The 19,824-nt window shown below is 37.3% G+C and overlaps 1 protein-coding gene across 3 annotated transcripts in view; it reads right to left on the reverse strand.

The window, feature by feature from the left end:
- RALYL (RALY RNA binding protein like) overlaps window positions 1–19,824 on the reverse strand; it is a 381,818-nt gene that overhangs the window by 13,874 nt on the left and 348,120 nt on the right. For all 3 annotated transcript variants that reach the window (XM_066179458.1, XM_066179450.1, XM_066179467.1), the window contains 2 exons: window positions 11,766–11,879; window positions 7,253–7,431 (listed from right to left, as the gene is read on the reverse strand). In XM_066179458.1, coding sequence (XP_066035555.1) covers window positions 7,253–7,431; window positions 11,766–11,879 — 293 coding nt within the window. The remainder of the gene's footprint in view (window positions 1–7,252; window positions 7,432–11,765; window positions 11,880–19,824) is intronic.

Raw genomic sequence — 19,824 nt, forward strand, 5'->3', positions numbered from 1 at the left:
TTTATTACTTCCTCCATTTTTTCAGTCACAGGTTATAAGATTTACTGCAGCTTTGGAAGGTACAAGGAATTAGTATCTGTTGGGTATGGTGCCCCCAATGGCTTTCTTAGGTTGCTCAAGAACAAACATCCAGCACTGATATTTATCAAGTGAACGCAATCTTTTACCTATTCATTTGTCTTAGGAATGAAGAACTTCATGTTCCCCCGACACTGAATGCAAGATTTCAATGAATGGTAAGCGCAATAGAAAAGACAAGATTTTGCATGATCTTGGTGATTTTTAAAGTAAGCTGAATAAGATTTCTGGCACAACATTGCTTCAGCCATTGCCATTAATTAGAAGTTTTGTCCTTTTTTTCTAAGTAGTATCCTCTACAAGTGCACTCAGAAAGCTGCAAGTTGTCAGAATGGCTACTGATCTTTTCAACAAGCCTAATCAGCCTAATTTGGCTGATAATAGAAGAGTCAGTCTTGTCTGCCCTGATGCTATGAACTGAAAAAACATGCATCTAAATGGACATTGAAAAATCTAGTTTAATTACACTGATAAATTAAGTACTATCAACACCACCACACAGTCACCTATTTGATTTATCTTGCTATTTGAAATATGCAAAACTGGGTTTAAACTAGATGAAATTCATCAGACAAATTATAGTTCTTTTTCCTGTAGATTTTATTTTACCTTCTGCTGAGTATTTTTATTGTTGAATTCTGTACAAATTAATTTAAGCAAAGCTTTGTACAGATTGGATATTAAAATAATTTCCCTTTAGGAGCTTATCGGAGGGGTGATGTGCATACAATCAACCCCTTCAACAAACTGGTGGTAATTTGGTTCAGACTCCAAAGGAGGTAAAGGCCTGACTCATAGCCCAGACAGCCAAGAACTCCTCTAGTTGCAATCTGTTCTCTGATGACACACAAAAGCAGAGTGGCACAGGGAACATTGATGTGAGTGATGTTGGAACAGCCGTCATGCAAGTAACACATGAACAGCAGGTAGCTTTTCAAAGTCTCATTTACCAAGGAACAAAGAAAGTTGTGGGTACAAAGAGTTTTGTGCATACCTTTCCCATTGCATGTAATTTGACCAGAATCCAGGCACATAACTCCACAAATCTGACAGCCTAAGTGAGCCTTCTTTGAGCTCTCCCAGCCGGGCAGCCTTATTTCCCAACAGTACTGTTCTCCCCTTAAGCTGGGACTCCTCTCAAGGTTACTTCTTGAAACAGAGAGAACATTTACCAGTGGCAGATGTTTGGGAAGGGACTGATATTGTACAAAACCTTTTAGTATGGTAACTATGATTTGTGCCTTGATAACTCTGATTTGTGCCTTGGTGGTTTTGAATTATTGTTCAAATGACTGTGCCATACAGTACTACAGTGAACCTTGCCACTGAGCCTTGGCTGAGTTGCTCTTCTACAACACCATATTAAAACCACTTCTGCTAATACCTTTGATAGTGTACCTGTCAGCAATATAAATCACCCATTTGTTGCAAAAGGGAAATGTTTTTGATGAGCTTTGGCCACAGCATTAGTTGGTTGCATTGATTTAAATGGTAATTGCATCAATTCCTACAAGAAATATAGCTATTTTTATATCATAATGGTTTTACTTTTGCTTAATGAAAATCGGTGCAGCAAGAGGATTATCCTGAGTTTTATGTCTGTGGCAGTTTCTGGTATTAATATTTGAAACATTATTCTCTATCAGATGTTAGAAACAAATTTGATAGGCTGAAAACATGCAGTGTGGAGGTGGAGAAAAGGACAAGAGTAAGAAATCAAATACCCTTGAGAGGCAAATACAACTGAAATATACTTAATAAAAAAGGAACTATAATTGTTGTTGAAATAACTGCTGTAAATCTTGTTACTTTGTAACCAGAACTGGGCCTTTTATAGTCTCTCTATGTTTGGTTCTAAAATAATTTAATAAAAATGCCTCTTAAGGCATCCCATTAAAGTTGGCTCATTATTGTGAAACTCCCATCTAATAATGTTTGTCTGGCTTCATTACTTTTAGCACAGCTACACCAGCATAAAAACAATGCTGTGATTGTGAATATATCCTTCAAATTCCAACCAAGCACTAACCAGTGTCTGATCAGAGTTATGACACCATAAATCTACTGTATTTGCATCACATGCTCCACCAGAAAACAGTTTGCTGTACTGAATGCTCAACTACTGAATCACTACTGTGCTATTACTATTATCGTTATTTACTATGAAAAGTTGACAGTTTGATAGGAAGTATTATTCTCAGGCAATGTAATGCAGATATGAGTGCTTGCGCATAATTCATTAGAGTTAATTATTTTGTTGGCATTTTATTAACCACTGGCTAATATTTTTTCCCCCAAATCTATAATACTTCAGGCTTTCAGTGAAGTAACTTGTAGCTACCTGTTTTGTTTGCAAGGGGATTGCAATGACTTGATCAGTGCTTCCTCAATGATCAATTAACACCCTTCAGAGAAGATACATGAAATGTCCTGGATCTGCACTGGGTTGTCCATGTCCTAAATCAGCAGAATTAGGGAACCACCAGACACTAATTCAGAAGTGTTCTTCCTTCAATCTTTCAGTCAGACTGCACAATATTAATGCTATTTCTAGTAAGAAGCGACCTGTTATAGAGGGACTGAGGACAAGCTGTTTCTCAAATATCATAATGTGTTGCAAAGCTCACTTTTCTGTTCTCCCCTGTGCAGCCACAGGAGTAAGAAAAGGTTATTTGTTTTCCTTCCCACTACTTAAAATTTAAAACCATTGCAGACACACAAAACCTGCTTGATATCACTGGAGATTTGTGTTTGTGTAGTTTTTGACTTGTTTGTGATTTGGGTGTGAACTTAATTTAGTAAAAATGAAGATCTTTCTTCATGAGAGCCTGTTTTCCATGAAATGGGGGGAGTGTTGCAACAGCGTGTTTCTTTTTTTTGCAACACAGTTGAGGCACAGTTTAAATTAAAAGGAATGCAGGAGAAAAGAACACAGAAATTTTAAGTTCGCAGCTACTAGAAACTGCTCAATGTTAGGAGTGGAATGAAAGCCTGAATGATGGGTCCAGTAAAATCTGGGATAACCAACTACTTGGTCTTTTACCTAAAGGGAGCAAAGGAAATAGACCTGAAGTTTTTAACCCCCCTCACTAACTCTGATGGTCAGCTAAGTGATTCAGTTAAGTGATGTGAATTGTAAAGTAAGCTCAGGAGCTACATGAAAAACCAGTGACAATTATATATATAAAACTACAATATATGCATGTCTTTGTACAAACGGGAGTGAGAGGCTCTGTGAGAGCACATGGATGAAAGCTTATGGCACACCTCACTGCTCAAGTTGAAACCAACTCTTTGATATATTCATACATGGATGGATCATATTTCTGAGATCATCTTTTAAAGAACTCTTTAGTACAAAAATGCAGCCAAATTCTTTGGGAATTTTTCTAAGGAGATCCTTTAAGCTGGAGTGTCTGGAACACTGGAGACTTTTACTGAGAGACACTTTTGGGCAAATAGCACAAAAGAGACTTTCTCAAGAGGTGATATTTGATGGCTGCAGCAGGTGCTTCAAGTGCATCATGTCTCGAATTGAAGTTCAGATGGGCTTGAAATCAACTTATTGCTGCGTAAAACCTTCTCACACTTAAGCTGAGCCATAATGACTGTTTGTGGGCGTGTCTTTAGTCATAGAAAATTACAGTGCAAGGTTGAACAACATCCTGGTCTAGATGGTGAATGAAAAAGGTGTGCAGCTGTTGAGTGTGATGTTTTGTGTGTGCAACCAGTCAGACAGCTGAAGAGGTTGAAGGGTTCTCAAATCCATGTCTAACTTAATGCAGACTGCATCTTTCTTTACAGTTGATCTAGGCTGAAAGCAGGCTTGAGGGCAGCTGCCATCACTCAGTTAATGTGCAGTAATCTGTTCCTTCAAATAGACAGTGTGTGAATTTAGAGAACTGATCCTACCACCTAAACCCACAGCATACACCCTGCGTTGTCACTTCCTCTGCAAGTTAGAATTAGAAATAAAGAAAGAAATGTATTTTTGAGTCCTCTGCTGCAAAGGTGGAGACCCACATAAGGGTTCAGAGTCTCCATTGTGACAGCACCTGGACTCTGTCAGTGGGTATGGCCTTGTTGAACACCTCCCTTTATTGAGAGCCTTAGGAAAACAGAATTCTGTTCAGCAAATCCGCAGCAGGTTTTGGCAAATGACCCGGTGGAAGATTTACAGATAAATCTGAAGAAGTCACTAAAGGTTAAGATCTAAATTTAAGTCATCTTCCTCTTTCCCTCCATTAATATTTTTCATACTAGTGGAATCACAATTAAATTTTCCTGCTGAAATGACTTCAGGACATTTGTTTTGCCCATTTAAATATTTTCTGTTTCCTCTGCTGGTCTTACTGGTGAAAAAAATGTTTTTCTTAATCATTGTCTTAAATTCCTTCTGCTCTATATTTGGAAAACATTGTAGATTTCATTAAAAAAAAAAAACCTTTTTGAAGCTTTTTAAAATTCAAAGTCCAATGTTACTATTTTACACAAAATCGTAACATTTTTCGTAGGTGGAAAGTTTTTGTTACTGTTGGCACATTTAACATGTTTAATTCTTAAATTTTTTTTCCCCCAAAGATTTGTAACTGGCTCCATTCCAAAATTACATATTTGCTCGTAGTCAGCTTTCTTTTCTAAATAACTTAGTTTTTATAAAACAGAAAAACAACATCTGTTAGGACATGCTTTATAATAAGCTTAAATATCTGCTTTACTTTTCAAAAGACAGAGGGCAATTTCAGATAAGAGGGCACAGAATAGGTAGAAACAGACTGAATTCCCAAGTATTTCTACAGGGGTATTTACTGTATATTTGGTAGTATTATTACTGTCCTTCCCTTTACAGAGCTATCAATGATTGAAGTAGAAACTAAAGCGTGTAGAAATTGGCCAGTATATCTACATAAACATATGACAGTATAAAACAGTCTAAATTACAATATGCATCAAAAACTACCATCATATTATAAGTACAGGCCAATACTGCTGTCTGTTTGGGTGAAAACTATAGAGGAAAGATACATAATTCAATTTATAATTGCCTTTCTGTAAAAAAACACCCATACCTCAGATTTCTTTGAAACAATCCTTTGCTGAGCAATCCTTTATCCTATCCATTGCAATTTTGCATTCACTAATCTCCCTAGGCTTTGCTAAAGGAAGAAAGTGTTATCACATTGCATCAGGCAGGAAAGCTAGGGTGAAGTAACCTCTTCCAAAACCTGATAGAAAAGGAAAGGGAGGATAAAAAGGACAAGGATTTTGCATCAGTGACAATCTTAGTTGTAAGCTTTAAAGTCTATAGTATTGCCAGTTTCTGAGATAGAGGGTCCCAGCCTTTGGGAAGGTGGAAGGCATGAGGCTGACTGGCCCCACTGGCCCGGCATTGCACCAGGCTGCACCTGACTGAGATGATGCACAGAAGTCCTCTTCCTTGGCCTCTCCTTGCTACCATTGTGTTGGGATGGGGGGGATTCCACCGATGCCAGGATGCAATGGAGAGGACACCACTCTCCACATGCAGTGAGCCATCTCCTCCCCGCATTCACGCACTTAGTGATGACATGCTTAGAAACTTGAGCTGGTTCCCCACCATGCCTTAGACGTGTGTGTGAGACCTCTGAGCTGTCTTTGGAGCTGTGTCTGCAATGCACTGCACTTCAACTAATTCCATAACATGAACCTTGGAAAGGTCTTTTAAATTGGAAGCAGTGGTGTGCAAATGTGGCTGTGCCGATTCCAGACTTTCACTGCTAATGAATTCTTCCTGTGTTGCTTGCTTTATAGAGACTCTCCTGCTGAGCCTGTTGATAGATGAAAAAATTCTTCTACATTTTTGTCATATAGTGTGGATATATTCTGAGTATGTCAAATCCACAGGGCGAAATGGCAGCATTGAGTGATCAGAGTCTGATGCACTATGTGCTAACATCCCCAATTAGTTGTCTATAGTGGGGAGCCTGGTGCCTAATTAGTGCAAAACCCACCATTCTTGTTAAACTGTGGTCACCCCTATTGCTAAAATAACTTCAACTGGTCAGGTATTAACCATGGTAAGAGATTATATTTACAAGTAATAATTAATTATAAAATTTCAACTCCCTACAAATTCAGAGTGACAGCTTCTTACAGACATCCCTCATATCTGAAGAGGAGAACCTGTCTCTTTAATAAAAAAGGATAATGTTATCTGTTCTACACTCCATGTAAAAAGATGAGGAAATTCAGGTTTTAGTAGCTCCTTCTGGAAATAATGCTATTCAAGATGTAGAAATTTAAGAGAGTCTTGGGCTGGCTAATGGGACGCAAAGTTGAAAATTACAAGTAGCAGTAAGCAATACAAACCACTGGTTATTCACATGCCCCATTACTCCAGACCTGCTGTTCATTCTGCTGCATCCCTTGCTAATTGACTTCTGCTGCTTCACTAAAAGATTTTTTTTTCCTACTGTACAGACATGATTAAATATTTTTAAATGCAAGCAAGGACAATGAGCAACAAAAGGAAGAGAGGGAGAGTATTATGGAGGCTAAATCACTGTGACTGTTCCATTCTTATTAGGAATGCATAGAAAGGCATAAATCTGACTTTCCAAATATTTTTTAACGTTACTCTAGAAGAACTTAGGAGTTTAGCTCCATAATGGGTTTTCATGAAAGGTGCAGCCTCAGGATGAAAGCCCAAACATTTCTTTGAAAACATTTCTTAAGAAAAAATCCTTCCATCAAAAAACCCTGTATCTGCCAATACAGCCTATGGAGTATACACATGGAAGATAGAGACTCAGGATTGTGAAAAGCATGAGTTTAATAATGGAAAAATTCACCAGTTTAGAATATTATTTAATTTTGAAAAGCAGCAGTTAAAAAAGGAAAAGAAAAAATAGCACACTACATTTTTACATATGTAAAATAATAAATGTAAACCAATTTAATCTACATTTTTTTTTCCTTTCTAAAATTGCAAAATGTAGTAAAAAATATTTTTCTTGTTTATCCTCAGAGGTTCCTATGCTTAATTGATATTACAGTTTATGAGGAGTATAGGTCTAGGCACTATTTTCAGAACATCACAGAGCTGCTGCGAGCTTATTTTGTTAATTCAGACTGTAGGTTCTCTGTGGTTACTTGTAGGAACCATATAGACAGACATGTCATGATTATTCCTTACCAGCTCATTGCTGCCATCCTCATCAAAATCCTCCTCTATCCCATCAGTCATATCTTCTCCATCCCCATCTGCATCTGGCCCTCCTTCAATTGGCTCTTCCGTAGAGTTATCTGCATTCTCTGATATGCATTCCTCTTGGATCAAATCAGCATTATCTTCCATTTGTTTCTTTTGGGCTTCTGTAAGGAAAACATACTCTATAGAGATTCAGTCACCTTTCCTATTGGTGGCAAAGGAAAGTGCTCTGCAGAAGAAACCTAAGCTTCTATCTCCAGATGTGCTAGCTTTGTAAAATTCTGTGTGATAGTGTCTACCAGGTAAATATGACTGAAAACTTTTCTTCCAAAAATTAGTGCATAAATAAATCACAGTATCAATATGGCCATCTACCCCGTCTATGCCATGCAGTAGATGAAGGCTTGATTTATCAATAGATCCAGATTTTTGATTTTCTGTTCTTGACTTTGTCTTAGAATCCAAATGGCATAGTTACCAGATGTTTATTCATGTGCAGCCAATGAGAAGTACATAAATATCTATGCTCTGAGAAGCAGAAGGCTTTTAATAGCCAATAAATGAACAAGAATTCATGTGAATTTACTGTGAATATATCTTAACAGCCATACAGGTAACAAACAAATCCTTTTAGACAGGTAAACATGTTTTTATGGAATAAAGTATCCATTACTCCTCATTGGTATAATGTACTGAAGTAACTGGAGAATGCCCCCCTCCAATCAATCGAATATTGCCTTCTTATATTTTCTGCAAAGTGGTGAAAAGAAAGACCATTTCCATGGAGGCCTGAAGAATCTGTTCTGGTTGACTTTATGAGGGTAGCTGCATTGTTGTGACTAGGTATTGGGAAACTCCTGGATATGCTGAGTAACTTCATCCAAATAAAAAACCAAAGAAACCCAGAGGAGGATTGATGGAAGAATGACAGAGGCAGACTGACTAGAAGAATGTTTGGAGGGATCAGTCTTACTCCTATGCATGTCAGGAACTTATATGAAATCTTTATGTACTCAACGTGAATCAGGCCAGAGAAGTGGTTGCATGCAGCTAGAAGAACTATGTCTTTTCTGAGGGTGATCAATGACAGAATTTCTAGAACAAAAAATTTTTTGCTTTGTAAGACTGACTGCTCTGGAACACTAGTAGTTCATTACCTATTTTGCTGGACAACCGAAGAATCAAGTATTGCCTTGAAGCTCTATATTTTTGAAACCCTATGAGCACAATTTTTTTTACCATAAATTATTACCAGCTACACATACTACTCAAATCTGATTGCATTTTTCTGTTCCTAGATAGTTTTAAACCAAGACATTAATTTTACCTTTTGACATTGCACATTTATTTTGCCACTTACATTCATCTCTTTTGTCTTCATTAGTCTTTGGTCCCTCATTTTCAACTTTGCTTACTGAAGAAACAGAAAAATTAAGCTTTCTTCCCTCAGTCACCTAGTGTCTCAGAAAGATTCTTAGGTTTAAAGAATACGAAGTCATCTTAGACAGCTGCTTCAACAATACTGTAGTCACAGGAATTAGCAGAAAATTCAGCCTATGGAGCTTCATCTTCTCTTGGTAAGGTGCTCCACAACAATGCCATGCTAGTTATATGTGATTGTGTTACTTGCCTTCTGCACAAGGAAACATGGATTGAATCATCCATGCCTTTTATGTCTGGCCTTACCACCACCTCCTGTCTCAAGCCACTTCTGAGATCACTCAGCTCTGGCAATGACAACTGAATCAACTTTGGTTAAGGCTTTTGAAAACAAGGTTGCTGAATTGATAGACAATACATTTAAATGGGAAGCCTTCTAAAGGTACAGCTGCTAAAAAATTACATCACTTACTTATTTGTCTGAATGAGAACATAGACTGGATTCTTCAGAGGAGGCTAAAATACCATCTCAGTACCCAGCTCTTTTGGGCTCCTCTGAGAAACTAAACTAAGTTTCTAACTTTCAGCCTAGTTTGAGCCTAATCTCTAATATTACAGGAAAAATATTCTCTAACAATTTTTTTTTTTCACTTCAGAACATCTTATTCCTGGCCTCTCAGTTCAGATTTTTTGCAAAGGAGTTATTTCTACAGTCTTCCTATTTACAGGAAATCCTATTTTTGATAATCCCTACTATTGGAAAGGTTAGGGGTTGATAATAGAAAAAGCCAGAACAGCAGCTGTTACTGTAAGGAGAGTTTTCATGTAGCAGTAGAGCAGTAACCACAGTATGCGCTGAGCTTGTCCAGTCTGTAACATCACATTCTTCCAAATGTAACAACTTTTAGGATTAAAAATTAAATATTCTTAAGGAGAGCAAGTCAAACCTAGAAAACCAAAAGAGCAAGATGATGGCTTGATTCTCTCTTTATGTAAATGTGACAGATCCTCGCTCTGATCCCAGTCTTCGTGAGGCCATACCTTCTGGCAGAGGAAAATAAGAAATAACATTGCCAACCACAGAGAAGGAACAAAATCTTCTCATTATCTACCATCTGATACTCTAAATGAAATAGTTCAGCTACTAATGTAGCTTACACAAATCTTTTTAGATCAGCAGTCTAATTACCCAGGCTGGACAACCCTCCTCATCAGCTCAGGAAACTTAAATGGGGTCCCATTCTTACTGGTATCTTTGAGATGTTTTTCTCCTCACACCCTCCAATGGGAGGCAAAGAATATGAGGGATGGGTTCTGCACCTGATATTTTAAAACATCAATATTTTGAAAAAGCTTTTTAATACCTGAAGATGTTCATTGCTTCTCTTCAGAAGGCATAAGACTATGACTCAATACAAATCAACATTTTCCTCTTTGACCTGATTTCTATTTAAATGAGATCACTACAGTCCTTTAGTAAAAGTGAAAATGGGATATCAAAGTACAATGATCTGCAGATTGTTTTGTATAGTAATGGATTTTTTATAAAAGCTTCCCAAAGGAGGGATGCACAGTCAGAATGTTTCAGTGCACAAGTGATTCAGTGGAGTACCTTGCAATTACATCTTCACCAATTACACAAACTTTTATCCAACTTGCATAAAGAACAAAATAGAATCTAATGAATACATATTGTGCACAATTCTCCTGAAAGAGATAATCACACTCTCTACTAATGGTTTACCTTAAGCTTGAAAAAAGCCCTCAACTTTATGAGATAAATTGCAACAGCTGGGGGACTATCTGTCAATGTAGAAAATGTTCATAAAGAAAAGATGGATTATTTTTCAAAGAATTTTTTGGTGGGGGAGGGGGAAGTTTAGAGTTACTTGGGAACTGGAGGGATCCAGATCTAAATTCCTGTTTTGACTGTTTCAGGTATGTAACCCTCAACCTCTAATTCCCAGTAATGTTTTAGACAGTCTTGATGGAATTCTTTTTATGTGTCCTGATGGGTTTTTGGCTTCATGTAACTGACTACTGTCCAGACTAACCCAGGCAGTTGTGGGTTCTGAGGTAGGATTTCTTTCATGCAGTTCACACAAAATTCATAAAAAGGTTTTATCACAGAATGGAGGGGTGAAAATAATATTTTTTTCATGAGATAAGGCTTCCATTTTCTTGCTGACTCTTAGATCAACTCACTGGTATAAAAGTCCTGTAAAAATGTATATGTGATCTATAAGGAAGTAACAAAGAAAATACCATAGACAGACATAAGAACTGAGATTTTTTTTAATATATATCTTTAAAGTGCTGCCAGGTGAGATAATTCATCTAACAAAATGAACACTGCAATGACTTGATTAAATTATAGCATTGGATTTTTTTCATTCCCAAGGTGTGCCTAAAACCAAAATTTTCTAAGCCGGAAAAAAAGCTAAACTGGAGGTATAACCACTTTATACTTGTGGTTATAGAGGCCAGAGCTTCAACCAATAACTGTGACTGGAAAGTATCTCTGGACTCTCCAATCTAATCCCTCTTCAAATCACGGACAAACTCAAATTTTGGCCCAGGACCGTGTGTCCTGAGACCAATCAGTTTTGAATATTTCCAAGGATGGAGCCCCTATGGGCCCTCTGGTCAATTCACTACAGTGCTTAGTTGCATCTATTTTCCTTATATCAAACAGATACTTTTTCCTTGCTTCAACTTGTGACTATTGCCTATTGCCTTTTGCCTATTGCCCAGGCAAGAATTCTTGATATACACCATCTATTAATCCTTAATGTGCCTAGCACAAGCATCCCCATGGTCAAAAACTTCTGGCTTAATTCTGTTCAGTCAGTTTTTTAGTGATGTTTTGTTTCCAGCACAACTAGAAAGATTATCTTTTCCTACTACACCATAAAAAAAAAAAAAATCGTAAATGATGATGCATATTCTATGAAGACTAGAATCTATCCTCCCAGTAGTTCTGCCTGAGAGTTAATTTGCTTTGCTTCAGGCCTCCATTGAGTACCAAAATTTCAGAAATCTTCTGTTCTCTTTGGTCTGCTTGACTAGTAACAAGGTTCTAATTTAATTAATTTCACCAATAATGGCTTTTACCTACCTGCTTCAGCTTTTTGCTGCTTTTCAATCTTTTCCAGTCTCCCTAGCAAGGAGTCAATTTTTGCTTTGATTTGAGTTAATTCTTTCTTGATTGTTTGCAACTCATCTGATTTCACTGTGGAAAGAGAGCAAAATGCAAAACATGAAATAAATTATATTTGTGGTAACAGTCCCCCCCAAGAAAAACATGTTCTTTTTTCTTTTCTGTCTAGTAGAAATTCTACTCCCTCATTTTTGTCAATATTTTCAGAGATTTAGCTTATAAAATTACATTGTTGTTTTAAAATGCTGAATCCTAGAAAACCACAGGATTCTAAGCCTTAATGGCAAGAGTTCATGTAAGGTGTGTTGCTCGGTAATAATAATTTCAGGAAAAACACCTCAAAAACAGCTTCATAAATCCAAGTAACTTTTACTTAAAAACAGCCTATAGTGAAAGAATAATTCAAATATGATAGACACATCACAGTCTTGCAATGTTATTTTGCTGGATTGTTTTGTAATAATACTGACAATAATAAATAGATACCTTACAGTAGCAGTATGTATTCCTCAGCAAGAGTGAGTGGTAATATAAGTGCTAGGGCAGCCAGGAATGCAAGGTTTTGTTCCAGCCAAAAACTCATTGCAAGAGGTGTTATGTTTTGTTTCTTCAAAAGCTTTCAGTTCAGTTTCAGTTGGCAATTTCTTGTACTTTTTCCAGCTATGGATAATATATAAAAATATTTCAATTTATGATCACATCCAAGGACATGAAGGCATCACCTATAAATTATTAGCTGAAGTTTACAAATCTTTTTTGCACTGCTTTACTCTTCATTTCTGTTTATTAGTGTGCTCCCGTTGTCTAACCCAAGAAGGAGTAACTGCTTTGGAGGTGTTTTGGCTTCAAAAGAAACAGCTCCGCAGCCCTCATAAATTACATCATTATTTTGGCATTATTAGAACATGTTTTATACTCAGAAGGTGGTCCAATCAAATTCACTTGCCCTGTTTGTGCTAGGATATCATGTGCAGAAGGTTAAGAGGAGAAAATGGCAACCCTGTGATAGCATGGGAGTATAAAGCCATTTATAAAGGGCCAGAGTAGGCAACAGAGCTGTTACCCTTAAAACTCTTACAGGAAGAAATGGACCATCACCATGAGGGACTGGCAGTGGAAGAGCACTGAGCTGTGTTGCTCCTGCACCACTGCTGTAGGAGGATGTGCATTGACTTGGGTGTGTGTATGGACAGCATGAATACACACAACAGCAGGGTCCTTGTTGAGCCTGGTAAAAGGGATGCTCTGCTATGAAGAAGAACACGTTCCCTTTCTGTCAAAAGGGTCTTCTGGTTGCATCTTGCTACATAAAGTTTGTTGATCCTTGGCCTTGTCTGTTATCATGGTGTCTCAGGTAACTTGTATTGGGCAGTCAATCTGATGATGAAGTGTGAAGACAAGCTATTGCCTACTTCAGTGATAGTTGATGAGTATGTGTTTGCTTCAAATTAGCCTTATTCCAAACTTGAAGCATATTCACTGAGGTTGAAATGAAAGATTTTTATCGTAGGCTTTGGAGCATATGCATTATAGTATATGTAACGTCAGCTAAAGGCAGTAGTTTGCTATATGTGGCAATGCATTTGTTTAATCATGCTTATATTGAGAAATTGCATTACCTCACAGTATAGGCTGAAACCTCTGCTCTCACATTGAATGAACAGAAGGACTTAAAGAAAAAAGCATAAAACCAACCTTTGTGCTAGACTCTTACATGCTTATTTGGTGTATTTATAGAGTGAGGTTTTAAAATGTTCTTAGAGAAATAATGGGTCACTCCAATCCCACACATCTGAAACAAAGTGTTAAGATTCTGACAACTATATATTTAGAAGGTTACTGATTCCCCAGGGGGAGTGGCAGGCCCATGTTGGAGTAGTAAGGTAGCTCAGAATCCAGAGTAAAATGCTGTGAACTGCTCCGATGGGGAATGCTAAGTGCTGGCAGAAACCCACTGTGAAGCCTGTTGGCAACACATTTCGTGCAGCCAAGCTGTGTCAGGGATGCTCCCTTGACTGGCAAACTGTAGGCTGGCCAAGCCCAAAAGGTCAGACTCAGAAGTGACACTGCAAGGATCTAATGGTATTTGTTTCTAGTCTACTGAGCAAAGCAGAAAACATTCGCACATCTGAGTTTGACAAGGAAACAAACAGGCACATGTATAGTGCTGCTTTTCTACTCAGGTCTGCTGCACAGGGGGCTTGCACATGATGTCTCTGGAAAAACTAGGCTGGGAAGAACATGGCACCAGAAGGAACAAGATAACAATGAGGATTCAAGGAACAAACCCCAGTGGAAAAGGACAAGGGGGTGCTGGGCAACAGATGACTGAGCATGAGCCAGTGTATGCTCAGGTGGCCAAGAAGGCCAATGGCATCCTGGCCTGTGTCAGCAATAATGTGGCCAGCAGGATCAGGGCAGGGATTTTCCCTCTGTACTCGGCGCTGGTGAGACACCTTGAGTGCTATGTCCAGTTCTAAGCACCTCAGCTGAAGAAAGACTGAGGTGCTGGAGAGTGTCCAGAGAAGGGCAATGAAGGCAATGAGGCTGGTGAAAGGTCTAGGAGGTAATTGATATGAGAAGTGTTTGAGGGAGTCAGGGTTGTTTAGCCTGGAGAAAAGAAGGCTCAGGGGAGACCTTATCCCTGTCTACAACAAGCTGAAAGGAGGTTGTAGATAGGTGGGAGGTGTCTCCTTCTCCCAGATAACTAGTGATAGGGCAAGAGGACATAGCCTCAAGCTGCACCTGAGGAGGTTCAGGTTGAATGTTAGAAGTAATTTCTTTATGGAAGTGGTTGTTAAATGTTGGAAATTACTCCCTAGGGAGTCACCAGCCATCCCTGGAGGGGTTCAGGGAACCACTGTCTGACATTTAGTGCTATGGTCTGGTTGACAAGGTGGTGATCAGTTAAAGACTGAACTGGATGATCTGGAGTCTTTTCCAATCTAAATGATTCTATGATTCCATGACCATAGAGCCGTTTGCTTCAAGTTAGCACTAAAAAGGACTGAAAGAAAAAAGAAAAAAATCTGAACCAGTCTGCACAAGTTCCAAACTTTCACTCTGTTTCCAACATTGTGATGGTGTAATTATTTGAATTGCTTATTAATTTACCTTGCAGAGGATTGTATAAGTCTTCAAAATTATTCTCCTAGAGAAATTCCACTCTCAATTATAGTGTAGTGGGTATCTCTGTAGTAAGCAGCAACTACCAGAGACAAATTATGAAGGACCCTGATGGAAAATAAGTTGAGCATGAGCCAGATCTTTTCCTTGTCACAGGTTAACTGCATCCAGCAACTAAGCACCACACAGTTGCTCACTTCCCTCCAACACCCAGAAGGATGGGGGGAAGAAAATAAGGAGGATAAAAGTGAGAAAACACATAGGTTGAGATGAGAACAGCTAATAATTGAAATACAATATAATGATAATAATATTAATAGTAATAATAGTAATAATAATAATAATAATGATAAGGAAAACAGCAGAGAAAGAAATGAAGTTTAAGAAATAAACGCAATGCAAATGAAAACATCATGTGATAGTTGCCCTGAAGCCCTGTCCAACCTTCCCCTTAATTTATTATTGAAGATGATACCATGGTCTGGAACATCCCTTTGGCCATCTGGGGTCACCTGTCCCAGGTGTGTCCCCTCCCAGTTCCTTGTGCACCCCCATCCTGCTCATTGGTGGGGTGGGGTGAAGCAGAGAAGGACTTGACTCTGTGTAAGCTCAATAGTAACTGAAACATCCCTGTGTCATCAACACTGTTTCCAGCACAAATTCACAACACAGCTCCACAGTGGCTACTGAGAAGAAAATTGACTATGCCACAGCCAAACCCAGCACACCACTCTATGTAGGGCTTGTGAGACCACATCTGGAGTGCTGTGTCCACCTCTGGGCTCCACAGTACAAAAGGGAATGAAGAAGAGAAAGCCAGACTCTTCTCAGTAGACCCCACTGACACACCGAAGACCTTTGGTATAAATTAAAGCACGTGAAATTTCAACTAAACGCAAGAATTTTACTTTTTCTTCCCATGGGTGTGGTCAGACACAGTCCTGGGAAGTTTGCTTTGAAGGCACTTGCATCTGAGGAGCTCCAGAGGTCCTTTTCAAACTCAGCCATTCTGTGAGTCTGTGATGGCACTTGGGAAGAACTTCAGGCTTTTAAAGCAGTTTTATGACAAACACACACACACTGTATGTGTTTACACAAAATGTAAAGATTATAAATTCTGTGCTTCAAGTGTCCTACTTTGAGTATATAAATTCTCCTTTCAAACATCATGTATTCTTTTTAAATTGATACCAGGCAAAAAAAAAAAAAAAGTTGTTGATAAACATAACACCAGAGCTGCACGTATCCAAAATATCTGTTCATCTACTTCTGAGCAATAGAGTAGGAAAATAAAGTAACTTACTGTTTGGGATTTTTTTTCCGAATTAATGGATAAATAAAGGACAGCAGATAAGAGAAATGCACATATTGAAAGGGAGAATAATTACTAATGAAATTAGTAATTGCTGCATATCTTCAGCAACTCTGATGTAAAAATATAAATAAACAGGTGAAATTTGCTGATGTCATGAAATTGAAAGATATCACCTATTCAGAATAAACTGGAATGGAAGAAGAGGTCAGGTGATTTTAAGAAATGTTATGTTAGAAAAAATGATATTTCACTGAAAAAACCCACTTAACAGCAGAAGTCCTACTCTTAGCACCAAGGCTCATCAGCAGAAGAACACAGTGACAGAATTATCCTTGGGTTTATAATAGACTATCACTATATGCAACCATCAGAAGGAAAATTCAATGCTAGGGTGTGTAAAATGATGTATTGCTTAAGACGGAGAAGTGTATTGTCTTTGTGTGTGAGGACCTGGGGAGTACAGGTTGAACCACTGTAGTCTAGCAGGTACATGTGGAGAACAGCTGTGAAGATGACAATAAAAATGGAAAGCCTTTAGTGTGGCAGAAGTGTTTTTCTTCTTTGCTGGAGACAAAAAAAAGGTAAAAAGAAATCACACTTTTTTGCTAAGACAGTGTTAGAACAAAAAAAGGACAGGAACAATTGAGAAACAAACTAATCTGGAAATTACAAGAAAAAAACAAAAAACCAACCCTAACTACTTTTAAGATGTATCTTAAAGGATTAGATGATGCTGCTACTTGCAAGAGTAAGGAATTTGATTCAGTGACCCTTTCTAGCCCTTTGTGGCCTTCTAGATTGCACCTTTCTTTGTAGCATCTAACACCAAAGGAGACAACCATATACAGCACACAATAAAAGGTATAAAATTAAGGTCAATCACATTTTAAAAAATGAAAGTGCTATTATTGAATTACAGATATATTTGTGAAACAAATTTTTGCTGTAACTGTAAATTGATTCATCCACCAAGGATGATTCAGGTTTCTTTGGAAGAAATGTCATGTATTTTTATCTAAGCCCTTAATGTTTAATATAAAATATTTTATCATATTTTATTACTTTAGATACCACTGAAAAATTGATCAGCTGATGAAGCTAAATATTCTCTATGAGTCAAAATTAATTCATTTAAAGACATAATACAGTACATATTTTAACATCTTAAGTGTCTACTCCTTAATTTCAAGCATACAGAGTATAAAAGATTTGATTAATATTTTCCTCCTGATTTCAGATGTATAAAATGACAGTGCACACTCTGAGAGCTTCAATTTCTACATTGTAATGAAAAGTGAGCTCTTCCTAGTTCTAAATATCGATTTGAATGTACTGCTTCATACCATTAACATGAAGAGCTACTATGTGTGATTTACCCATCAACATGTTTAATTTTGTGAGATACTTCTTGAAATTTGGAAATGTTTTTTTAGTCTTTGGAGTTAAAAAGAAAACAAAATATTGACAACTGTTCCTGGAAAAATTATGAATTTAGGAAAAAAATAAAATCTTTCAAATGTATTTTATGTTTTGGAAGCAAATTTAAAATACATATTGTCAGTTTTGGTGAAATAGGAGTTTACTGTGCTGGCAGATATTATTTTTGCAGACGTGCTCATCAGTGAGCAAGGCATTTTTGATACTATGTTTTTTATAATATCTTTGCACAAGAATAAACTTCTGCCTTTGGATTTCTGTTTTTCAGAAGTGAGTCCTTTCGATTCCAGTGATTTCACTTAGGAGTCTCCTGTGTTCTGACCTTTAATATGACATGTATGAGTTCATTTTCTGGATCCAGTTTGCGTATGAACAGTTATATCTATGATATTTCTACTTACATCTGAAAGGTCTGTTAAGGAAAGTGATCTCATGAGAGTTTTGCTGTATGGGGGTGAAATCTTCCAAGCATAGTTAATACCATTTTGACATTGTTAATTATAAACTTGCAATTAAGATGTTTTATTGCCTTAGATTTCAATGAAACTCAAAATAGCTTCCTTCCCATGAACTGTTTCTCCTTATTGAAGAAATCCTTTATTTGCCTAACAATAAGTTAACATTAGAATTGACAGTGCATTAGTTCAAGGGGTTCAGATTAGCAGTGTAGAGTAGGGGGCTACAAAATATCAAATTGCATGCTCTCACAATTTAATATGACCAACTTTTTCAAGAAAATGGCAAAGGAAGTTGCAAAACATGCCTTTTATACTTTCCAGATTGAAGTTCTAAGGGAATGGCTCTGCTATTTCTCTGATAAAGGTCTTATAATAAGCTGATTACATTCCTGTCCAAGTCAAAAAAATCCTACTTCTACGTTTATGATGGGTTGACTGGAACCAACAAGAAGAAAGTAATTCTATGGGAAAATTAGGTATGAAATACTGTCTTTCTGACCCCTTTTAAGGGTGTGCTGCATGCAGAAAGAATATTTTGTGCAATTTATTTAATCACAATAAAAAGTCTCTGCATTTTTTCCAATTGTCATTACAATGAATTGAGGATTGAAACCTAACAAAGATCAAAATGTCAGCCCCTGTTTTCAGTGATGCATCTTGCAGTTCTCTCTTCAGGTAAAGAGTTGGATCCAAGGATGATCTTGTCACCTGGAGCTCTAAGACTGAAACTTCTAGAATTCAGATCATACCTGAATTCATTGCAGGATACCTCCACTGGGGCATAACACTGTCTGTTTGGATCAGGGCACTCCTGATTGCACTTCCATTAAATAATTTACAGTTTCTGCAATATTTGCCATAATTTACAGACAGGGTTTTGGAAATCTTATAGCAAGTGCCTATGGATACTTGGACTAGAGTTGAATCCTATAATCTATGCTACACATTATTTAAATTCCTGACACAGAATTAAAAAGCATTTTTTGAAATGCAGAAGAAATAAAGCAAATTTTGCAGTAGTTCTAAGAACAAATATCCACATGTTAATGTAATATTCTCTGTCTAATTCATTACAATAGAAATTCAGATTTCTGGATGAGAGCTTTTCTTGACATCTCTTGGGGTCAGCTCTCTAGAAGAATTATATAGTTATTCTTCTGGATAATGAGAAAAATATATTAAAAACTATCTGAAAATAAACTCTCTTTTAATGGAAAAGTGAGTGAAAAAAGCCCATTCTTCTTAATGTGTACTTTAGGACAATTAGTAATTTTAATGCACTGATACTACTAAGTATTCATATAGATAAGAAATAGTAAATGATGAAATGAGATCTAATTAAAACCTTGATTCACTGTGTGAAAACCCGAAGATCCAAGAACTGAAAAGGACTAACAAAGGAATTTAAGTTCTAAGTTTCCTAAAGCGAAGATCTTGAGCTGCATCCTTTCTTTTCTAATTCTTTACTTAACGTATTGGAAAGGGTTATTTCAAGGTGAGTATGAAAATATCTAGACTCATGTTTATCCTCCAGAAAACAAAGGAAGTGTTGCTGCTTCCAGACATCCTCTTATGGTCTGAGTGAGCTTCATAATATAACACCTAAATTTAGATGTCTTCTTGTGTGTTAGGCGTCAAAGCTCTAGTTAGTGGTAATGAACATCCAGCCCATTCATTCTCT

The sequence above is a fragment of the Chamaea fasciata genome, unplaced genomic scaffold, assembly GCF_029207755.1.
Source record: "Chamaea fasciata isolate MVZ Bird 193981 ecotype frontalis unplaced genomic scaffold, bChaFas1.0.hap1 SCAF_1, whole genome shotgun sequence".
Classification (NCBI taxonomy): domain Eukaryota; kingdom Metazoa; phylum Chordata; class Aves; order Passeriformes; family Sylviidae; genus Chamaea; species Chamaea fasciata.